General features: G+C 39.4%; 2 protein-coding genes across 2 annotated transcripts in view; both read left to right on the top strand.

The window, feature by feature from the left end:
• The window catches only part of LOC138952370 (thyrostimulin alpha-2 subunit-like), a 56993-nt gene extending 51274 nt beyond the window's left edge, over window positions 1–5719 (top strand). Inside the window, exon 3 of the mRNA XM_070324026.1 lies at window positions 874–5719. Within this exon, the coding sequence (XP_070180127.1) occupies window positions 874–966 (93 nt within the window). The 3' untranslated portion in view covers window positions 967–5719. The remainder of the gene's footprint in view (window positions 1–873) is intronic.
• On the top strand, window positions 2981–11088 carry LOC138953246 (uncharacterized). The gene is made up of 2 exons (XM_070325046.1): window positions 2981–3002; window positions 10640–11088. The coding sequence occupies exons 1-2, from the start codon at window positions 2981–2983 to the stop codon at window positions 11086–11088; spliced, it is 471 nt and encodes a 156-aa protein (XP_070181147.1).
• The last annotated feature ends 12878 nt before the right edge of the window (window positions 11089–23966 follow it).

Genomic DNA, 23966 nt, shown 5'->3' on the forward strand with positions numbered 1-23966 from the left:
GCCGCTAGTGCAAAAGGCAGTGAAAGTGACGAGCCTGTTTGGCGCGGAAGCGATTGCGCTGTGCTTCATAGCACGCTTTACTGTACCTCTCTTCGTTTTAACTTTCTGAGCGTGTTTTTAATCCAAACATATCATATCTATATGTTTTTGGAATCAGAAACCGTCAAGGAATAAGATGAAATTGTTTTTAAAACGATTTCGGAAATTTAATTTTGATCATAATTTTTATATTTTTAATTTTCAGAGCTTGTTTTTAATCCAAATATAACATATGTATATGTTTTTGGAATCAGAAAATGACGAAGAATAAGATGAAATTGTTTTTGGATCGTTTAATAAACAAATAATTTTAATTACAAGTTTCCGATTTTTAATGACCAAACTCACTCATTAGTTTTTAAGCCACCAAGCTGAAATGCAATACTGAATTCCGGCCTTTGTCGAAGATTGCTTTGCCAAAATTTCAATCAATTTAATGGAAAAATGAGGGTGTGACAGTGCCGCCTCAACTTTTACAAAAAGCCGGATATGACGTCATCAAAGGTATTTATCGAAAAAATGAAAAATATGTCCGGGGATATCATACTCAGGAACTCTCATGTCAAATTTCATAAAGATCGGCCCAGTAGTTTGATCTGAATCGCTCCACACACACACACAGACAGACAGACAGACACACACACACACACACACACACACACACACATACACACACACACACACACACATACACCACGACCCTCGTCTCGATTCCCCCCTCTATGTTAAAACATTTAGTCAAAACTTGACTAAATGTAAAAATCAGCAGTTAAAAGTACAAGTCAGCAAGTTCAAACTCTTATTTGATACATTCATTTCTATCCTCTGTTGCAGGTTCCAGTTCAAGTGAGATGCGTTGACGGGGTTAAAGAGATTGTCTTTAAGTCAGCAAGAAGTTGTGGCTGCTCCTTATGCCGGCGAGAATGACCCCTCTTCATACTCACAGATTCGGCTCCACCGAATTTGAAGAGACTTCAATGAACATTTCAAATCACAAAACAAAGAAGCTAACAATAACAGCAATCCTGTGGCTAAAATACAGATGCCAGAATCGCCAGAAATGTCCATGTATAAAAACTATGCACAGAGACAAAACCATGGCGACACGTCATCATGAAAAAGGCATCAGACCACAGGTCTAGAAATACGTACTGGAATGGGCACAGTTTTTCTCAGGATAAAGGCGGGATAAACATGGTTCTAACTACTATTGAATACAGCTTTAGATACACTGGGATGGGCAAATTTTTTCACGGGATAAGAGCGGTATTAAAAAAAAGGTTTGCAACTGCTGTCTAACACAGGTCCACATAAAATGGGATAGGAACAGTTTTCTCAGGATAACAGTTGTATAAAAATGGTTCGAACTACTATTTTTCACAGGTCTAGACATTCTGGGATGGGAACAGTTTTTCTCAGGACTACAGCTATATAAAATGGTTCTAAGTACATTCTAACACAGGTCTACCAATGCTAAAATGAGAAAAGCTTTTCTCAAGACTACAGCTATATAAAATGGTTCTAAATACATTCTAACACAGGTCTACCAATGCTAAAATGAGAAAAGCTTTTCTCAGGACTACAGCTATATAAAATGGTTCTAAATACACTCTAACACAGGTCTACCAATGCTAAAACGAGGAAAAACTTTTCTCGTGATAAGTGTGGTATGAACATTGTTCTTACTGCTTTCTAATAGAATACGTGTATTACAAAATTAACCGTCTGCTGACTCCACCCCCTCCCCATGCACGCTCACCTCTGCGCACAATATCTCTTGCTTGTTGGAGATTCCCGTGTAAAGGAAAATGTACATTTAATTAACAATAACATTTAATTTCTCATTTAGAGATGATAAAGTATGATTGTACTCCACCACAGACCTATCCAGGTTTCTACGTGGGATAAAACATCCTTTCACTTCGACGCTTACCGAAAATCAACACCCTGGCTGCTTCCTTTGCTAAGTGAAAGATTGTTGCTGAAAGTATTTCGCATGTTAAAGGCACAGTAAGCCTCCCGTAAACCATCTAAAGATTGTTGCTGAAAGTATTTCGCATGTTAAAGGCACAGTAAGCCTCCCGTAAACCATCACAGATACTGCCAGGCTTTTACACACAGTACAAACACCCTTCCATTTGAACGCTCACCAAACGGGAACATCCTAGGTGCCCTCCGTAAAGAGCGAGCAATTTTCAAAGAATTTATTTTTGCGTGGTTTATCTTACCCCTGAGCCATCGTGAACCCGTGTGATCAAGTTTCCCTTTTTCACAATGTAGTCGTCAGTTAGTAATTTGAATGCGACTCGCTGTGAGCTTATCTGCAATAGCACGTTATTAAATACCTCTGACTATGCACGAAACAAACGGCTGTGGCTGACAAGAACTCTAGCGATTGCTTTTGACTGTTCAGAGGAACTGGCGATAGGTATAAACCGTCGTCTGCTACGAGAACCACGACCTTGCGTGACCCTGCTTCCGGGCTTTTCTTTTTTCAAACTTTCAAAACTTCGAATTGTACTGATCTTGTCTTGATGACAAAAGAATTCTCTTATGATTTAAGAATGTTTGTGTAACAAGCTGTCAATTTATTATTTAGATTTTAAAAGTTAGGTCTAGCGCCAAAACGCACCACGGTCCGATTGATTGTCTCTGAGCAATCGGCGCAAAATTAATTCTTTAAACATTGCTCGCTCTTTACGTAGATGGGTGGGATTCTTCTGGTATATGGCGGAAATCCGGATTCTTAATGTCTTAGGTGACGTTTTTTGGGTTGTTAATTATACAAATCCTTCAGGGTTCATGACATTTTCCAGTCCACCGATGCATTTGAGGTATGCACCCAAATGGAAGGATGCTAATATCCCTGGTGAAAGGCTGGAGGGTCCAACAGGTGTATGTAGAAAAAGTAGTACAAACACAATTAGCAGGTTTACACAGTATGGCAATAGGAGAGGTTCAGTGTAAGAATGACCGGTCAATCACCTCAACAATCACACAATAAAACCCAGTTCGGTCAGGACTTTGAAAAACATTTTTTTGTAGTCAGGTTTACCCACTGACATTTTCTGCCTACTTAAATGAATTGTAAATTGCCTCGAAAACAACTCGTTTTAGATATGAAAGATAATCTTACATTTGACTGTTCAAACAGGCGACTGAACTTTAAGGTACATCTTTACTTTTGTCTTTAAACCAAAGAGCTGTAGATGAATAGGCCAGTATGAATAGCATAAATATTCATACAAGGATAGCTTTCTATGAGAAGTGGAGTCTTATCTCGCAAACGATTGTGTCAAAACAAATGACTGACCGTTTAAGCACATCGTAGCATTTGTCTTCTAAACCAGAATATCTTTCGGCGAATAGTCTAATGTGGATCCTACAAACGTTGAAAAGTCACGGAGCTGTGCAATCTGATCTTACAAACGATTGTGTTTAAACAAATGACTAAATCTTAAATTAAATGTTAACCTTTTCCTTGGCATATGTTGTCCATCACGTGGAATTAATGTATTTTAAATATTTTTGTTCTGTTTTCTGTCCTAAATCGTACTCGTTACTTTCAGCGTAAAGAATGTTCAATCCTTTTGATGTCAAAAACAACTTCTTGGTTTGTTTTCAAATATAATTTTCTGTAGCTTATACCTCTTTGAACTTGTTAAACTTTTGTTTTTTATTACACAGTACTTGTTCTAGTCTTACATGCTGCAAACGTGCGTACTCCTACTTCGACCAGAGATTTCATCATTTGTCACGATTTTGTTTGATTGTTTAGTTACTCCTTGTTTGTGTGGTAGATTTATTATGATATGATATGATTTGTATTGAAGCATCCTAAGAAGCCAAGGAAAGTCAAAGCATTTATATGATTTTGTTTTGAGGATGTGACTCTCTCTTATTTCTTAGTGTGCATACATGATGATCACTTTTGTTTGGCTGATTTTTACATGATTTCCTTATCAGTATTTCGTTTGGCCCACATCAGTCGTTTTTGCTGTGATCTCTCATTACCAGTTATTTTCCCCAAAAGTGAGTACCGTTTTCTCTCATCCAAGTTCTTTTTTGTTACACCCTGTTTTCGTCTTTTATTTATATTTTGTAGATTCATTTATTAACGCGTGAGCGGTTCTTTACGCCACTACAAATCTATCAGGCTGTTATGTGGGATAACAGCATCCATCCATGTGGACACAAAAGAAACATCTACTTTATGTGCTGAGTGAGGTTTTATGAATTTATTTCGTAACTGATATCGGAGTCGATCTGCAAATTTCATCGAGCAATACAACTCCAACTCTACGAAGAAAACAGCCAGACTGTCAATTTTTGTATGTGTTCAAGTGAAATGATGATCTTTTTCCATGTCAACTCTAGGACAGAATTATGGTGATTTACGGGATGACCTCCATGGGAAGGATTTGCAATAATTATTCCGTCTCGGTCTCAAGTCGTATCAGGCTCCGGAGAATGATTAAATTCAGCATTTTTTGCATGCAGAAATGAAGAATATTCCCTTTTTGGTGCAGAGCAGGCTCTGAAGAATTGTACAAAAGCGTTACTTGATAACCTAACCCATTGTCACTTTTTGCGAGTTTCTGTCAGACACTTCGCTAATTCGGCTTGAAGATCCAAGACAGGAGGAAGCGATAGTCTGTAGCTAAAGGGTAAACTGCTGCCAGTTCTCCCCTTCGATCAATCTCTTTTACTCGTATTAAAGTTTTTAATTAATAGTTCTTCATTGATTTATGTCTATTCAGAGCACAGAACGTAAGCAATTATCTGTTTATTTACTAATTTAAAGCGTAAGAAGTTGATGTTTTTGAAGTATTCTGTGGAAGAATAAGCTTCTGTTTATTTACTACTCTATTTACCCTTTTAAAAAGTTTAATGTATGTATTTTGGACATGCAGATCATACTTGATAAGGTCATTTTATTTGGGACGTTGATGGAGGTGGGGGTTGTAAGTGGAAAGAAGAGGAGTTCCTATGTAACTATGCTTCTGCTGACAATTTGTTTGAAATAAATCATTTTTTTGATGTTGGTGAAAAATCATTTTCACTTTCTAACAATTTCATGAAAGCGCTTTGTTTTGTTCCTCCCATACCTTTTGAAAGCCTGCCTTTTTCTTCTAGGTTTGCCATTCTCATCTTTCTCGAATCTCATTGTATATTTTCATTGATATCCTTACAAAATACATCGTTTTGTCTTAGCAGTCCTTGTATCACCTCCTTATCATGAACATTCGGTCGACCCCTCCGCCCCCCCCCCCCCCCACATGTCTACCCTCTCTCCCGCCAACCTTCTCTCTCCACCCGTTCCACACCACGTACTATATTGTCACCCCCCCCCCCCCAACCCCCAACCCTATCCTCCAGATGCCCCTATCTCATCCCCTTGCACCATGGTTCCATCTTTTCCAAATCAAAATGTAAAGATCTGATATTAGTTACAAATCGTGGAAACTGTGTAAGGAATCCTTGAGAATGGTGTGCTTTGTTTCGTATGGTTTTGATTACAAACAACCTTTAGTCAGAGATGGATCTTTTGGTCTGTTTCCTGAGAATAGATCATTCTATGGATAATTATTTTGGGTTTGGGATGGCATTGTGGGAATATGTAGTTACAGATGGTTAAAATAATAACTCAAAGAAAAATAAACTGGCTAAAGAGCTAAAACTGTTCTTGACCAATCTTTATTGTGTTTGTGTGCGTGTTGGAGTGTGCGTGTTGGAGTGTGTATGAGCGTGCATGCGCACGCGTGTAAATGTGTGTGTGTGTGTGTGTGTGTGTGTGTGTGTGTGTGTGTGTGTGTGTGTGTGTGTGTGTGAAATCAACAACTCGAAAACTTTTAATTTGCAAAAATAAACATTTTGAATCCACTTCAATTTATTTACATCGCACGCACACACATATACACACACACACGCGCGCGCACAAATACACACACACAACACACCCACACACACATACACATACACACACAAACACATACTGAAACACACACACACACACACAAATATATATATATACAACACAATAAAAAGTCCAAAACCAAGCCAGAATGTCGCATCTTTTTAAAAATCCAAATTTTCGGCATATATATATGCGCACGCACGAATACACACGTAGAAACACGTGCTTACGCACATACAAACGCACACAAAATACATCACAAGCGTTGTGGCAAGCGAGCAAGCAAACAAATAAATAAACAAAGCAACACACAAACAAACAAATAACATCAATCTCGTTAGGTCTCCTCTGGTGCTCACTCGTATTTTACGTCAAGCCTCCTTTGTTCCTTTGTTTTTTCGGGGAGACGAAAATGTGCTTGAATTATGTTTTTTAAATTTCATTCATTCATTCATTCATTCATTCATTTATTCATTCATTCATTCATATCCATTTCTGCAATGGTAATGAACTTTGAGACCGGCACGGTTGGCCTAGTGGTAAGGCGTCCGCCCCGTGATCGGGAGGTCGTGGGTTCGAACCCCGGCCGGGTCATACCTAAGACTTTAAAATTGGCAATCTAGTGGCTGCTCCGCCTGGCGTCTGGCATTATGGGGTTAGTGCTAGGACTGGTTGGTCCGGTGTCAGAATAATGTGACTGGGTGAGACATGAAGCCTGTGCTGCGACTTCTGTCTTGTGTGTGGCGCACGTTAAATGTCAAAGCAGCACCGCCCTGATATGGCTCTTCGTGGTCGGCTGGGCGTTAAGCAAACAAACAAACAAACAAACAAATGAACTTTGAGGCTGCCGCTCGCTCGACAAACAAAAAAGGCCACCAGTCCATTAACGTTCATCTTGCTGAGATGCGGCGCAAATCGGACAAACCTTTTAGAAGTCTTTGGGGGTTAGAAAAGTGCCTTTTCCCATTTGTATAATCTTGGGAATATTGTGGCAAGGCTCAAAACAATGCTTTAAAGAGTGAAGGGAGTTTAAAACAAATTGTAGTCTTTTGAAGTGGAAGGGAAAAACATACCGTAAAATCCCTAGCATAATCCCACCCCCCCCTGTGCACAGATTTAGGGCAAAATTGGGGGGGGGGGTGGGGGTTTGCTAGGGATAGACCCCTTTGCACAAAGTAAGTTTTGTGCTTAACCGTGTAATTGAGTGAATACAAACCCCGAAAGCATGTAAGTTAGGTCGTGTGAGTAGAAGTGAAGGAAAAAAGAAAGAAAAAGGACTTTGAGGCAAAGAAGGCCAACCATGAGAGAGAGAGAGAGAGAGAGAGAGAGACAGAGACAGAGAGAGAGAGAGAGAGAGAGAGAGAGAGAGAGAGAGAGAGAGAGAGAGAGAGAGAGAGAGAGAGAGAGAGAGAGAAAAGGACTGGCTCTTCTGAAAACAACCCGAGCATAGTCATTCATATGAATTTATAAAGTAAAAAGAAAATCGCCAGACATTTGCAAGGACAAACAATAACAACACATTTCCGGGAAAAAGAAACTTGATGAAATGTCGAAATGTCAACACCAATGAAGCCCTTTCTTTCTGTACAGGGAAGAAATTACACGATCGTCTTTGGAAATGAAACGTTAACTGAACTTGGATTTTGTCTTCAAAAGGCCCAATCTTTCTGAGAAAGAAAAACCCACAAACTTAGGGAAAAAAAGAGAAGAGAAACTCGAAAAAACATGAACGATGGGTGGGAGTGAGGAGAGGGGACAAAGAATAAGAAAAAAGGAAAGAAACACGAAAAGGTAAAGAAGGGGAAAAAGATGACTTTTAGAACAGTCTGCACAAATCCTAGTGAAAGTGAGCCTATAGTCTCTTTGAAAAAAGCAGGGTGGGCGTTTGCTAGGTAGTTACCCCTGTGCACAACTTTTGGCCCAAAGTGGGGGATGGGCGTTTGCTAGATGGTGGGCTTATGCTAGGGATTTTACGGTAGTTGCGAAAGGTGCCAAATTCAAAACCAAAAAAAAACGTAACAATATGTATACCAGACGGGCGGAGTGGCGGGGTGGGAAGAGGCCGATTAATCGGAAGGTCGTGAGTTCGAATCCCAGCCGCGGCCGTCTTGTGGGTTAAGGGTGGAGATTTTTCCGATCTCCCAGGTCAACTTATGTGCAGACCTGCTAGTATATTATCCCCCTTCGTGTGTACACGCAGGCACAAGACCAAGTGAGCACGGAAAAGATCCTGTAATCCATGTCAGAGTTCGGTGGGTTATAGAAACACGAAAATACCCAGCATGCTTCCTCCGAAGAAGAAGAAAAAGAAGAAGAAGAAGAAGTATTTATACCAACAGAAATGCTTTAGAAAGAGATGGAAGGTGAATCGGGGTTGGACCGGCACGGTGGCCTAGTGGTATGGCGTCCGCCCCGTGATCGGGAGGTCGTGGGTTCGAACCCCGGCCGGGTCATACCTAAGACTTTAAAATTGGCAATCTAGTGGCTGCTCCGCCTGGCGTCTGGCATTATGGGGTTAGTGCTAGGACTGGTTGGTCCGGTGTCAGAATAATGTGACTGGGTGAGACATGAAGCCTGTGCTGCGACTTCTGTCTTGTGTGTGGCGCACGTTATATGTCAAAGCAGCACCGCCCTGATATGGCCCTTCGTGGTCGGCTGGGCGTTAAGCAAACAAACAAACAAACAAAAAATCGGGGTTGGAGAAGTGCTCCTTTTATTCAGAATATCAAATATCCCGCTAAAAACGACAAGGAAAACAAAGCAAAAACAAGACCTAACACGAAGAGAAAAAACAATTTTGATTTGTGTGATTCTTGAACTGAGCAGCAGAATCCAATTTTGAACCGAGTAACGGGTTTCTTTCTTTCAACTTTTTCGTTATTTAAGTCATCAGAGATAAATCAGAAATTTGAAATCTTGGCACCTTACATCTTTCTTTTTACTGTCAAGGAAAACAGAAACAAATCTATAAACAAGGATTATTTTGAAAGCTGGGTTGCATCTATTCGTTAGTATTGCTGCCGTAAAAGACAATTACAATAATAAGATGTCCAACATTATCTCACTCTCTGTCAATAAACTTGCAAGACTTAGTAAAGTAAGTCAGAATTATACGTATATCCTTTCTGCATTAAAACCAAGTAAAACAGTGTCACCGGCGATATGTTCTTAAAGATATAGATGTGATATGTAAGAAAAAAAATGACATAAAAACCCCGTATGCTAGTAGGTATAGTGCACAAGAAAACATTATGTAAAGAATTTGATGTTGAAATTAGGTATATGCGTTGGACCCAACAATCAGATCCCTTATCATCCTACATACGCGAGAGAGACCACACATGAGATAGCAATATTAGGGAGATTTAATAAACGAAACGTCGGGACGTTTCGTTTTGAAGTTGTGGTAAACGTCATCATTTCGGGGGTCTCTCGCTGGAAAGGTGAAGGTCAACTGAAACGGAACGTGGAACGTCAAAACGCAGTCACGTTTTCCACCCCCAAAAAACGAACAATATTTCGTCAACTTTTGTGAGTATTTTTGCACACTAACAGTTTTATTTGTTGGCCATTTTATGCATTGCTAGATTCATCAACCCTTTCACAGTCCTGTCCGTGCTGTCCTTTGAATCTCCCTAATAGCAAGATCTAGACGTGGCACTTTTCAGCACGTGTACGGAAACGTGTACGGGTAACGTCATCAATTCTAGTTTTTACGTCACGCGTTTGCCAAGATCTGCAGTCTTGGTGGGAGCAAAACAACGTATAATTTGGAACATTGGATATGGGTGACGCAATATCTACACGTACGCGTACAGGTCTTTGCTACACGTTCGATCATCTAGAACACTGTAATATCGCACAATTCACACGTGGTGATAGCATGTAAATTATGTCGTGTAGAACTAGACTGACAGGGACCTGCTTTTTGGATGATTTCTTACGACAAAACTAATATACGTTTTTTAGTATCCATTAGCACGATACATAATTATTGACACTTTGGAATCAACGACAAGTGATAACAGCTTTTGGTGGTTGTTCTTAAAGGTACGTTCACCTGATGGTTGCCTGTGGCGAGATTAATTGATAAAAGTAGTTGGCCTTTTCAGATAATTATGTAGGGTAATTGCGTTGAATGATGGATGAACTAGCAAATGGGCAGACAGACAAGGACAACCAAAGCGTATTAATAAAAAAAAAAAACGCATTTACTTCAAATTCCATCCTTTCGACCTCGCTTGTCGTTCTTCTATCTCCCTGCACGAGTAATTATCATCAATCTGATTATCTACTCTATATGACCAGATCCAGTTTGACAAAGGATCAGAAGAAGGACTCGAAGAAGAACAAGAGGAAGGAAACACACTCGCATGGAATTTTTGGGGAAAACCCAACAACTTTTTGTGAAACGTTTAGATCAACTTCAGGTTTTGCGCCATATCAGTATCCTTATTATTATCATGTTTAAGATCGAACACTTTTTTCATGAAAAATTTGGATTGTACCTCTGTTTAGTGCAGTCGATAAGCATTTCCTTCAATCGTTATATATATGTTACTGCATTTATTTCTGACTCGGCACTGAATCATCTACTCTGGACTGGCCGTGTCTGAGCTAATGTAAAATCTGCTTTGGCCTCCTAGATTCTGATCTGTCTGCATTGCTCTCATTGACCGCAAGGGTTTGTCTTTCTCGCCCTCGCCGTCCTTCTGTCTCTCTGTGCACCTTACGCTATCATCCATTTATGTGAAGGCAAAGTCCAGACCTTCATCAACGGCTGCCTTAGGAGGGTCCTCAAGATCCGCTGGCCCGAAACCATCAGCAATGCCGACCTTTGGGAAAGGACCTGCCAACTTCCTGCAGAAGAACTAATCAGGAAAAGGAGATGGGGATGGATTGGACACACCCTCCGCAAACCTTCAACCAACATCACCAGACAAGCGCTGAGGTGGAATCCCCAGGGCAAGCGAAAGAGAGGCCGTCCAAGAAACACCTGGCGACGCGACCTGGAGGCCGACACCAGAAAGATGGGCTACACCTGGAGTCAGATAGAAAAGATGGCCCAGGACAGAGGACTCTGCAGAGCTGTTGTTGGCGGCGCATACCCTGACAGGAGTGACGGGCATTGAGTGAGTGAGTGAGTTTCGAGTTCTCTCTCTCCCTCACTCTCTTTCTCCCTCTCTCTGTTTCTCTCTCTCTCTCTCTCTCTCTCTCTCTCCCTCTCTCTCTCTCTCTCTCTCTCTCTCTCTCTCTCTCCCTCACTCTCTTTCTCCCTCTTCTTATTCTGGTGCGTTCCTTTGGAATTCACTACCTGTAAATATCAAGTCATGTCTGTCATTATCTTCTTTTAAAAGACAGCTCCGAAAGCACCTCTCTAACGACTAAGTCGGTGTACAATGTGTGCGAGTGTGTGTGAGGATGTGTAAAAGAGAAAGTGTATAGTATGCTTCCATTAACAAGCACACTTTTGAATTTTTTATTTTTATTTTGTTATACCTTTCCCTATTGTTTTTTTTTAAATTTTTAAATTTTTAAATTTTTTTAATTCTTCATATTTGTTCTTTGTTTCATGTGTGTATTATAGTAGGGACTAGCTGTAAGAAAGGACCATATGGACCTAATGCTATCATCCCTCGGTAATAAAGTTTTCGAGTTCGAGTTCGAGTTCTCTCTGTTTCTCTCTCTCTCTCTCTCTCTCCCTCTCTCTCTCTCTCTGTTTCTGTCCAGCACTGCAGTAGGCCTACAAAACCAGCTTAATGTCCTGCGCTGCTCTGCAGAAAAACTGTGTCTGAACGTGAACTTGACAAAGACTAAGGTCATGGTTTTTAGAAAGGGCGGGCACATTGCACAGAAAGAGAAGTGGTTCTACGGAATAGATCGTCTTGAGATTGTGAACTCGTTTAAATATCTCGGTGTAACCCTTTCCACCCAACTGAGCTGGAACATTGCAGTAGAAACAAAGACAACCATGGCGAAAAAGGGAGTGATCGAAATCGTTAGATTACTGAACAGACTTGGCTGCCATTCGGCAAAGGTGTTTTTCAAACTGTTTGACGCACGGATCGCTCCTATGCTCTTGTATGGTTCAGAGCTATGGGGATATGGAAAGTATGACTCTGTGGAAAGGGTCCACCTGTTCGCGTGTAAAAAGTTTCTGAAAGTGACAATTCGAACTCCAAACAACATTGTGTATGGTGAATTGGGAAGACATCCGCTGTATATTAACTCTGCAGTCAGATGTGTGAAATACTGGTTTACACTGCTGAAGCAACCTGATTCAAGATATTCCAAGATTGCATATACAGCTTTATGTAATTTGGCATCGAAGGGCCACACAAATTGGGTCTCACATGTGCAGAGTCTTTTATGTTGTAATGGTTTTGCTGCTGTGTGGATGTACGGAACTGTTGGGAATGAGAAGTGTTTCTTACAAGAGTTTAAAAGACGTTTACAAGATGGTTTTTGTCAAGAATGGTTCTCCTTTTTAGAATGCAGTGAACGTTTTGACATTTATAATTGTTACAAAACATGCTTGGAAAAAGAGAAATACATTGAATTAATCGAAGATATTAAGTACAGAGTTGCTCTTTCTCGTTTCCGCGCAGGAGTATCCGAAATCAACGCTCACAAGTTTCGATACGCACCAAACCAAACGACAAGAAACTGTCCTCTCTGTACAGCTGATAAAGAAGATGAACACCATGTTGTATTTTTATGTCCTTTTTATCAAGACCTTCGAGCAAAGTATTTGAAAATCTCGAACTCTAAGACGCTGCAACAACAACTTGTGTATTTCTGTGGCAGTAATGAGGAAAATGTGATGAACAGCTTCAGCAGATTTGTGTTCTTCATGCTACAGAAGAGACGAACCCTTATAAATGAGGTTCAGTGATATGTCATCAGGGTTTTAATGTATTTGTTGAATTTTATGCGTGACTATAATTTATAACTGTGCAGATACTATTGCTGTTATTTTAACCACTATTGTAAGGGGCTGTGGCCTTAGACAATTAAAGATTTGTTCTTGTTCTTGTTCTTGTTCTCTGTTTCTGTCTCTCTCCCTCTCCCTCTACCCCCCTCTCTCTCTCTCCCTCTCTCTCTCTAAAGGACAGGTTATAAGACTAAGCTGTGCCTTAAACCTCTATCCTTATGTATTAAAGATAAGTCAGTCACTCTGTCTCCCTCTCTGTGTCTCTGTGTCTCTCTCTAGCTCTCTCTCCCTGTCCGTCTTTCTCTGTCTGTCTATCTCTCTGTTGCCCCGTGTGTGTGTGTGTGTGTGGGGGGGATGTGTGTGTGTGTGTGTGTCTCTCTCTCTCTCTCTCTCTCTCTCTCTTTTTCTCTCTCAAGCTGTCTCTCTCATGGAACACAAGAACTGGGCGGAAAGATGATGACCCAGGGCAGAATTGACACAGGAGGTTTCTGACACACACAGGGAGGTGAGGCCCTGGGGGGACAGTTGGTGTGAAAGAAGGGTGGGTGATGGTGGTGGTGGTGGTGGTGTTGGTAATGGTGTGGGAATTAGACAGCAGTCCAAAAGAAAGGAATGACAGGTCTCACACAACCCAGTCAACTATGTGTACTACTCATCTTAACACAGATGGCAAAGCAGATTTTACAATATGTATTCTTTTTGTCGCTGTGTCTCACTTTCTCTGTCTCTATTTCTCTGTCTGTTTCTCTGTCTGTTTTTTTCTTCTGTCTGTCTGACTCTCTTTCACCCCCCCCCCCCCTCTATTACTGGACCTAACCCTAGCATACGTGAGTTATATGGTTTTCGAGCTCGGGTTTGAGATTTCTGTCTCTGTCTGCACATCTGACAGTCAGTTTGCACGGTGTGTATCTCTGTCAGTCAGTCAGTCTGTCTGTCTGTCTGTCTGTCTGTCTGTCTGTCTCTCCCTATCTGTCTCTCTCTCCCTCTCTCCTTCTCTTTCTTTGTCTCTCTCCTTCTCTGTCTCAGTGCTCTTTTTCAGTCTCTGTGTCCCTCTCTCTCTCTCTCGAATTTCTGTCTGTAAGAAATATTATCAAGCAGCTGGCAAAATATAACTGTACTCTCTGATTATATTGAAAAACATGATTATATATAATGCATAAAGGATATTTTTTATGTTAATTTTTTGAATTTTTTATACAAACAAATATTTCTCTGTTATATATAATTTTCAAGCATTGCTGAAGAATCACAATGCATCTTAAAATGTCTTATTGGTTGCTTGACATGTTAATTATGGTAAATATGTCATTTGTACTATAGTTAAACTTATCTTCTATTTCTTCTTGTTTGTTACCCCTCAATGGGCGAGGGCCGGATGAAAAAAAGCAGGTATACATTGCTTATTCTGTCACCCTCGTAAAATAAATTTCAATTCTATTCAATTCAATTCAATTCAATTCAATTCAATTCTCTCCCCCTCTCTCTCTCTCTCTCTCTCTCTCTCTCTCTCTCTCTCTCTCTCTCTATGTGTGTCTCTGTCTCTCTATGTCTCTGTCTCTTTCTCTCTCTGTCTCTCTCTCTGTCTTTCTCTCTTTCTCTCTCTGTCTCTCTCAAGGGGAGAATACAGGAAGACAGCCTTACAAGCCCAGAGGTCTCACGCGATATGGCACAAATGTGTGCACATCTGAGCTTGCATCCTCTGAGTTTGATTCTCTGTCTGTCTATCTGTCTCTCTCTCGCTGTCTCTAGCTCTCTCTCTCTCTGTCTCTAGCTCTGTCTCTGTCTGTCTGTCTGTCTGTCTGTCTGTCTGTCTCTCTCTCTGTCTGTCTGTCTGTCTCTCTCTCTCTGTCTCTGTCTGTCTGTCTGTCTGTCTGTCTGTCTCTGTCTCTCTGTCTCTCTCTCTCTCTCTCTCTCTCTCTCTCTCTCTCTCCATATACTACTGCAATTCAGTCTAGTCACAAAGATCTAAGTGAGCTAGCAAGAGTCCTCCAAGAAAACATTGATCGATTGCTGGAATGGTCAGAACTAAACCATATGTCACTGAATCCAAATCAAACTAAATGCATGCTTCTAACCACTAGACAAAAACGACAAAATCTATCATCGAGATATCCTAGACTACAAATACAAAATCAAGATGTAACAGAAGTTGATAACCATAAAGTGTTGGGAATAACCCTTGATAATAATCTGTCTTGGTCAAAACATTTAGATACACTTTGTAAAAATACTTCTAAAAAATATATCAGTTATCAAAAATTAAACACTTTCTAGACCTACGCACACGGAAACTGGTTTTTTCAGGCATATATTCAATCAACTATTGATTATGCGTCCACAGTGTGGGACTCTGCAAGTGCAAACACTTGTGCTCTTTACATAGACGAGCTGTTAAATTATTTCTTTAAAAAAATGCATCTCTCTCTACGTCTGATTATAAAAAATTAAAGATTCTTCCTATAAAATTAAGATTTACCTGTAACAAAGGTGCAATGATGCATAGCATTATGTCAGGGAATGCACCTACACTCATTGCCTCAAATTTCAAACTAGATAATTCAAGAAAACTAAACAAATTAATTACCCCAACCCCTAGAATTGACCTGTACAAGTCAAGTCTTTCTTATTCTGGCGCCCTATTGTGGAACTCCATTCCTGATATAATTAAAATGCAAGTCAGTGAAACATCATTCAAGGAACTCTACATGCTGTTTCTCTTGGAAACAAGTAAATAATTCTGTGATAATATTTCATTATTGCTTGATATATTCATAATGCATTTTGAAATGTCGTTTTAATTATTTGACATGTTAATTATGTACATTGTATTGTAATTAACTTAACTTCTATTTCTTCTTGTTATTAATCGAGTTACCCTCAATGGGCGAGGGGCGGATGAAAAAAGCATGTATATATTGCTTATTCTGTTACCCTCGATAAATAAAGTTCAATTCAATTCAATTCAATTCAGTTCAATTCAATTCAATCCATAAGTCTCTGGAATCTGTCAACTCTTCTCTTCAAATAAGTCTAGATGAAATAACAGAGTAGTGCACTTCTAATATAATGATTATTCACCCAATTAAAAAAAAAATATGGTGATTACAAGACAAAAATACCATTCAAGACCTTTACAACTACAAGTGCAACAGGTCCTGGAGCATACATTATTGGGTCTTACAGTTGATCATGAAATAAAATGGCAAACTCACTGGAGTAATATTTGTAATTTAGTATCTAAGAATTGGTACCTATTGTCTAAATTAAGGCATTACGCAGATTCGGAAGCACTCAAGTTATTTTATTACGCACACATAATGCCTAATGTGAACTCTGCTTCAGCGTAACACTTTGGGATAACTGCAGCGATATTCATTTAAAAAGACTCAATTCCCTTCATGGCCGTGCCGCAAAACTTCTTCTGCACGAGTCGAATAGGTCTACATATGAAACATTAAAGATCCTTATTCTGTGCTTTCAGACGAAGTTGTTTTAAACACCGGGGCCCCACAAGGTTGTGTTCTCTCTCCTGTCCTTTTTTCCATTTACACAAACAACATGCTTTTAAATGATCCAGTTCTAGCCCTCATTAAATATGCAGACGACATGGCCCTCGTTGGGCGTCTGAAGGACGACGAAACTTTGTCAAAGTATTTTACCCAAGTTGATCTTCTGAATGAATGGTTCAAGTCCAGTTTCTTGCAGTTGAATGTAGGCAAAACAAAAGAAATGATTTTTGGAGGAAAGAGTGATAATTGTGGTCCCCAAAAAGTGAGAATAAGCGACAAGGAAGTTGAACTTGTGGAAACCTTCAAATATCTTGGGGTTTCAATTGACAATAAGCTGACTTTTAGTGATCATGTTCATGCTGTTTATAAGAAAGCTCAGCAGCGACTTTTTCTTCTCAGGAAGCTTAAATATTTTAATGTCAATCAAAGTGTTATGGAACTTGTGTATCGCAGTTTGATTGAAAGCATACTGACTTTTAACATTGTGACATGGTATGGTACCACAAATGTTAAAAACAAAGCTAAACTCCACCGCATTGTTGCGACGGCTAGCAAGCTTGTTGGGCAACCCCAACGACAGCTGACCAGTCTCTACGAAGCTGCCATTAAGCGGAAAGCTCTCAAAATTGTCCGTGATCCGATCCATCCTCTCAACCCCTGTTTCGAAATTCTCCCTTCAGGTAAACGTTATAAGGTCCCTTTGGCACGCAAAAACCAGTTTAAAAAGTCATTCCTGCCTTCTGCAGTCACCATTTTAAATTCTTCTCGCATCACGTAGAGGCTGGTCGGCTGGGGGAAAAAAAACAACAACAACAATGTGTACATGTGAAGGTGTGTGGGAAATATTTGTTAATGTGATTACTCGGCTGTGAAACCCAACTCCTGTGATATGAGAGGGTAAATTTACATAGTGCAATATCATATTTGATTGTATCCCTTTTATGTTTTATGTTTTATGTGTGTCGTCCTATACAATTGTTGTTATAATCGTTTACAGGCAGACAGGGTGTGCCGAAGAAAAATTTCCATTTTTATGTAATATTTTAATGGACAATAAAGTGCTGTTATTGTTATTGTTATTGTTAAGTTCCTCCCGTTGAAAGGTCAGTTAAAGTTTAACAAGGCTGTCTTTATGTATAAAGTAGTGAACGATAATGTTCCTGAATAATATATGTACAATCGCATTTTCAACATGCCACAAGAAAGTATGGGTCCCAGAACTTGATTCCTCCTTTCCCACACCTAGACTTATACATGTCATGATCAAGCTTAGCCTTCTCGGGAGCGTCTATCTGAAACTTATTACCCCTACAAGTTCAAAATGCCACGTCGATGCGCCACTTATTTTCGCACAGGATGCGTGAATATATTATTTGTCATGTACGATCTGTTTTTCTCTTATGACAATATTCTATATTCATTTCATACATGCAATTGTTTCTTCTCCCCCCCCCCTACCCCTCCAAAAAAGAAAATGTATTTTTTTAATGCAAGTGTACATCATCATGTATTGGGATTTTTATAGGCAATGCGTAACATGAAACTGTGCAGTTGTTTCATACTGTTATTGTTATGATTGAACTGTTCTTCTTTTTAGCAGTCTTGTAAAAAAAAAAATCGATTGTTTAACTTTAAAAGTTGTGACCTCTGTATTAAGTGTTTGTATAAGGGACAGGTTGTAAGATTAGGCTTTGCCTAAAACCTTTATCCTTTGTAATAAAGTTCTGAGTTCTCTCTCTTTCTCTGTGTCTTTCTCTGTCTGCCTCTCTCTCTCTCTCTGTCTTTGTCTATCTGTCTGTCTCTGTCTCTCTGTCTCTTTCTTTCTCTCTGTCTCTCTCTCTGTCTCTTTCTCTGTCTCTGTCTCTCTCTCACTCGCGAAAGATTTTGTTTTACAATCACATCTTGTCAAATATTGATTATGCATCCACTGTATGGGATTGTGCAAGTGCCTTTAGCCAGTCTTCACAGAAGAGCAGTTAAGCTTATTATGCTAAAAAGTCACACTCCTTCAGAATCTGATTATAAAAATTTGCAAGTATTACCATTTCAAAAAAGATTAATGTATAATAAAGGTGTTATGATGCATAAAGTGATGTCAGGATATGCACCGGAGACATTACGTGATAATTTTATTTTGAAATATAACAGACTAAAAATCATAACACCGACTCCACGTATTGACCTTTTCAAATCAAGCCTTCTTTATTCAGGTGCGGTCCTATGGAACTCACTGCCTATTTTTCTTAAGCATAAAACAAACACAGACAGCTTCAAAAAAAAGTATATGTCGCACATAATGCAACTAAACATGTGCTGAATGGTTCATCAATTCATTTAAAATGTAAGTGCATGTTAAACAGAATTATAATAATATGCATATCTAAATTAAGTTATGTTAAAAATTGACACTTTTTATCATTACATTTAGTCACGTTTTGACTAAATGTTTTAGCATAGAGGGGGGAATTGAGACGAGGGTCGTGGTGTATGTGTGTGTGTGTGTGTGTGTGTGTGTGTCTGTGTGTGTGTGTGTAGAGCGATTCAGACTAAACTACTGGGCCGATCTTTATGAAATTTGACATGAGAGTTCCTGGGTATGATATCCCCGGACTTGTTTTTCATTTTTTCGATAAATACCTTTGATGACGTCATATCCGGCTTTTTGTAAAAGTTGAGGCGGCACTGTCACACCCTCATTTTTCAATTAAATTGATTGAAATTTTGGCAAAGCAATCTTCGACAAAGGCTGGGGTTTGGTATTGCATTTCAGCTTGGTGGCTTAAAAACTAATGAGTGAGTTTGGTCATTAAAAATCGGAAACTTGTAATTAAAATTATTTTTTTATTAAACGATCTAAAAACAATTTCATCTTATTCTTCGTCATTTTCTGATTCCAAAAACATATACATATGTTATATTTGGATTAAAAACAAGCTCTGAAAATTAAAAATATAAAAATTATGATCAAAATTAAATTTTCGAAATCGTTTTAAAAACTATTTCATCTTATTCCTTGTCGGTTCCTGATTCCAAAAACATATAGATATGATATGTTTGGATTAAAAACACGCTCAGAAAGTTAAAACGAAGAGAGGTACAGTAAAGCACAGCGCAATCGCTACCACGCCAAACAGGCTCGTCACTTTCGCTGCCTTTTGCACAAGCGGCGGACTACGTTCAGTTTCATTCTGTGAGTTCCACAGCTTGACTAAATGTAGTAATTTCGCCTTACGCGACTTGTTGGAAATTGTACTTAAAATGCAGCATGACAATTTATTGTTTAAATTTGTATCTGTATATACAGTTATAATGTATTAAGTTTGATGTGATAGTTCTTTGATTATATTGTTTTCTGTTCTTGTTGACCCTATATTAGGGCGAGGGCTGGATGTAAAAAAGCAATATTCTTGCTTATCTATTACCCTCGATAATAAAGATTTTGTCTTGTCTTGTCTTGTCTTGTCTCTTTCTCTCTCTTAGTGCAGTTCCTCGCCCACGCGGACAGACCCAGATGCAAAATGAAGCCACTTTGCTCCAAGGTTTTTACATTACAAATTCGTGCTCAACGAGGAAAAGTTAAAACGACCATGACATTATGACAGGAAATTGCAGAAAATAATAACTCATTCTCTGAAAGTTAGAATAGAATAAAAAATAATGATGATAAAGTTGTATTGTTGAAATCAAATTCCAGCACACCGTTCATCGGACTACTTCTCTTTGAATTAAAGTTTTCAACCACACAATTGTTACGTAAGTAAGGATGATGATAATACATTTGATGCTGCATCAAAGTGACAAAATTCGTGGAACGTTTACAGTGTATGCCAAGGAAACAATTAACAATCACCGTTATTAGAATAAGTTTTCTCTTGTAACAAAAGAAAGGATGATGATGATATTTTCAATACTAAGTTCAACCGACATTTTTTGTGGAACATTTAAAAATATACCATCTCAGACATCATTTTTCGAGGGAAAAAAAACCCGGTTGAAGTTAACCTTAAGAAGTGCAAGGGGCATTCGCTGTGATAGGCTATGGGTCGTTTTCAAAAAATGTCGCGAAAGCTGTCCCCGGACTTTGGCTCTGCACAGTCGTCGCGAATTAAAACAAACTAGACAACATTTTGTATCATTGTGTTCGTTGTCCAAGGGTAATTAACTTCCTGTATCAAAAATACACTTTTATGTTAATATGGTTTGTAGAGCGTGAGTTATCTGACGCAAGGGTGCCGAAAAACGAGTGTCTCACGGTCGCCAACCAGTATTTTAGATCTATTTTTTCTGTTTTTTAGTATCGGATAATCATGAAATTTGGTCACATTATAGTCTTTATTGGTTTCTTTTTGCTAAAGTTGAAAGTTTCATTAAAACTTTGTCTTAGGGGTGCATTATACGAAAAAACTTTTGTCCCACAAAATATGTCTTTCTTTCTTTATTTGGTGTTTAACGTCGTTTTCAACCACGAAGGTTATATCGCGACAGCCAAAAAAATGTCCTTGCTGTTACGACAGAAGAAAATTGATAACTCTAAATAAAAATTTGGATCGCCAAACTCAGATCTAATAAGATCTAAAGAAAGACAATTCTTTCATCAATTGATTAACTACAGATATACAGTTGCAGACGACATGAAAAACATCAAAATATTGCTGCCTTTCAACTAAGGTGAGATGTCCCTCAAAATTTTGTCCTTGCTGTTACAGTACTTTCAAATTGAAAGAGTTCGCTTCAAACTCTGAAAATCTCACAGTTTGTAGAGATTTTGATCCAGATCAAGAATCACACAAGTTTATTTCAAAGCGACGTCGCTTTGGAAATTGCGACACAAAAAAACACCCAAAATGTCCTTGCTGTTACGATTCTGGGGCCAATTTCCACTGTGCGCACTGAACACGTACTTGTGTATAGGTCATGTCTTAAACTGCATATTTTAGTGACACATCTTTGGATTTTCCAGACTGAATTGGGTTACACAGTGGGTACTTTAAAAAAAATCTGATCAGTTTTAGATCTATTTTATTGTCTGCGCGACGGTTTAATTATAAGCTGATCCTCTATTATGAAAGAAAACATACTTTGCTCTGTCGCAAGTGCTCGTTTTCGTCGAGATTTTAAGCTGATTTCTCTGGTCAGCACCTAACATTGCTGCGAAAACATCTGTCACGTTTTAATGGTCAAATGAATGACCCAAAACGGTCAATTACTGCTAACTGACTAACCACACCACGATCCACTCTCGCAGTCACACAAAAAAGTTAGAAACAACAAAAGTATAAGTTCTAGACGTCTGTTTATATACACTAACTCTCCACCTCCCTCTTCACGTGAAGCCAAAAGTGTCTTTACGACCAAGTCGTAAAACAAAAATAACTGACAAAAGCCAGTTAAAGTTTATGAAATAATAAGAACACGCTGAACCGTGTAAAGCTAGAAAACACTTAGCTGCTCTGTAAAAAGTCTTAGCCTGTACAGGCGTTAACACTCCACGTTATCACAACTCAAAGTTCTTCATAAAGGGTTAGAAAGATAACAAGGTGGGGGGCGTTTACGCATGGGTGCACTCAACTCTCGGTGTAGCCAGGGTCCATTGGATGAAACGCAGTGGCGCAGTGGTGCATACAGGTGAAAGTCGCAGCAACACCAGCAACAGCCGTAGAACAGCAATCGTACAGCAAAGGAACAGCAAGAGTGTAGCCCGTCTCCAACAAAAGTGTAGCACGTCTCCAGCAAAAGTGTAGCACGTCTCCAGCAACCAGGTAGCAACTGGGTAGCACTGGGTAGCAAACCTCCAGCAACCGTGTATCAAACCTCCAGCAACAAGCTGAAACAAGAGCAATTGGTGCAGTGACCATGCCAACAATCCCCCTTTTACCACCTTTAAACATATCTAACTTCCCCCTTCAGCGAGCACGTGGTACCTGCAAGAATAGACTTTTAATAACAACTCAAGACATTTTCTCCTCCTCTCCATATCTGCAAAAACCATATACAGATTACAATTTAGCGTTATAATGAGCAAGTTGTACGCTATCATGGAGAAACAAAACAGAGTTTACATTTCACAGACATTGACCGGTCACCAGCGTAAAGTAACGGCTAATTACCTCAACAGCTCGTAAAACGTAGCTCTCCCAAGCAAACCGCTTGAATATTTGGCTCCCGCTCGTCAGCGAAAATATGTAGCCAAATCCTTCCGTCCTAAGCCTTCTGTGTATTGCACTAACACTAGAAGCCCGTTGGTAGACCTAAACCAGTCTTGCAACGCGTTGGAATCCTCCAAATCTTAGTCAACGGAAACAAACCAGACCTCCGTCTGCAAAAGCATGTAGAAAAAAAGCAAGCAAGACGGGAAAGAAAGACCATGTGATCTCCCTGACCAATCAGCAATCGCCTCTCCCAGGACAAGTGATCTCCCTGACCAATAACTGGTCGTCTACCATAACCAGGTATAGCATGCCCGGAACACGTGATTTAATCCGTGAGCGAAAATCACCCCATTTTCCCACACGGTTTTCACACCGGCAAATCCCACGTGCATTTCGTGACTTCAGCCAAAACCTTTCCGCAATGCGGCTGCCAGCACAGGCGCATTACATTGCAATTTGGAAAAGGCGCCCAACAAAGAGTTCCTTTCCCACTCGTGTCACTGAAACCGTGACAACATCAATCACAACTAGCAGCTGAATAAAATAGTTCATTGACTGTAAGTCTTATTGGTTTTGTTTTCTGAATCTGACTATTGTTATGACAGGATCAGTGAATGAGCGTTCCCGCTCACCACGAAACTCAGAATAGCTTCGTGACGTTGTTATTGCTTCAAATATAAAAGCGTCTTTGGCAGCAGTAGACAATTATTTGCCTGTCTCTATAGTTTATCTGCGGGCTTTCAATTGTCTTTTCAGAATGTTTCTTCTCCGTTCATCCCGGAGAAAGCGATTTTTTTTGTATCGTAAGAATGCGTCCCATGTTCCTCGAGAGACAAGTTCAAAGGCGCGCAATATCCCCCTAACGAGCTAGGCAGGGAAAATATTGGGTGAAATTTTAAAGAAAAGATATGGTTATTTGACATTTTACATTCAACTACATTCAGGAGCAGCATGCAGCCACATAAATGAAGACAGTGTCAAGTAATACGCAGAATATACGCTAATTGCAGACATCATGCATACATTTTTGTGTGAAACACGTCAACAGTAGCTCTCACATTTTCAAGATATTGTTCTTAATACTCGTCATTAAAGTGGCTTACTTCAGTTTTTAACTAATAAATGAATGCAGATTCCAGACCTAAAATTAAAATAACGATTTTACAAACTTCATTTTCCGAAAAAAGTTGGACCCATTTGGCGACATTTGTTAAAAACGACCCATATAATTTATAACACATTTAAAGATTTACTAAAGCAGTCTCAGCAACCATGTTATGAATCAAATGAAAATGAATAGAGGAATTGATACGGTAAGCACACATATTTTTCTGTGTCTAAATATAGATTTTGTTCATCGTGTTTTGTTGATGCGATGCGAGAAAAAGGCAGATTACATGGAAAATATACAGTCTAAA

Source organism: Littorina saxatilis, linkage group LG17 (assembly GCF_037325665.1).
Source record: "Littorina saxatilis isolate snail1 linkage group LG17, US_GU_Lsax_2.0, whole genome shotgun sequence".
NCBI lineage: Eukaryota > Metazoa > Mollusca > Gastropoda > Littorinimorpha > Littorinidae > Littorina > Littorina saxatilis.

Excerpts from the sequence above, each read along its gene's own strand:
- LOC138953246 (XM_070325046.1), top strand. The coding sequence starts at position 2,981 with ATGGCAATAGGAGAGGTTCAGT. Across the intron at positions 3,003-10,639 it reads GGCAATAGGAGAGGTTCAGT|GGTTTGTCTTTCTCGCCCTC; the intron begins GTAAGAATGACC and ends ATTGACCGCAAG.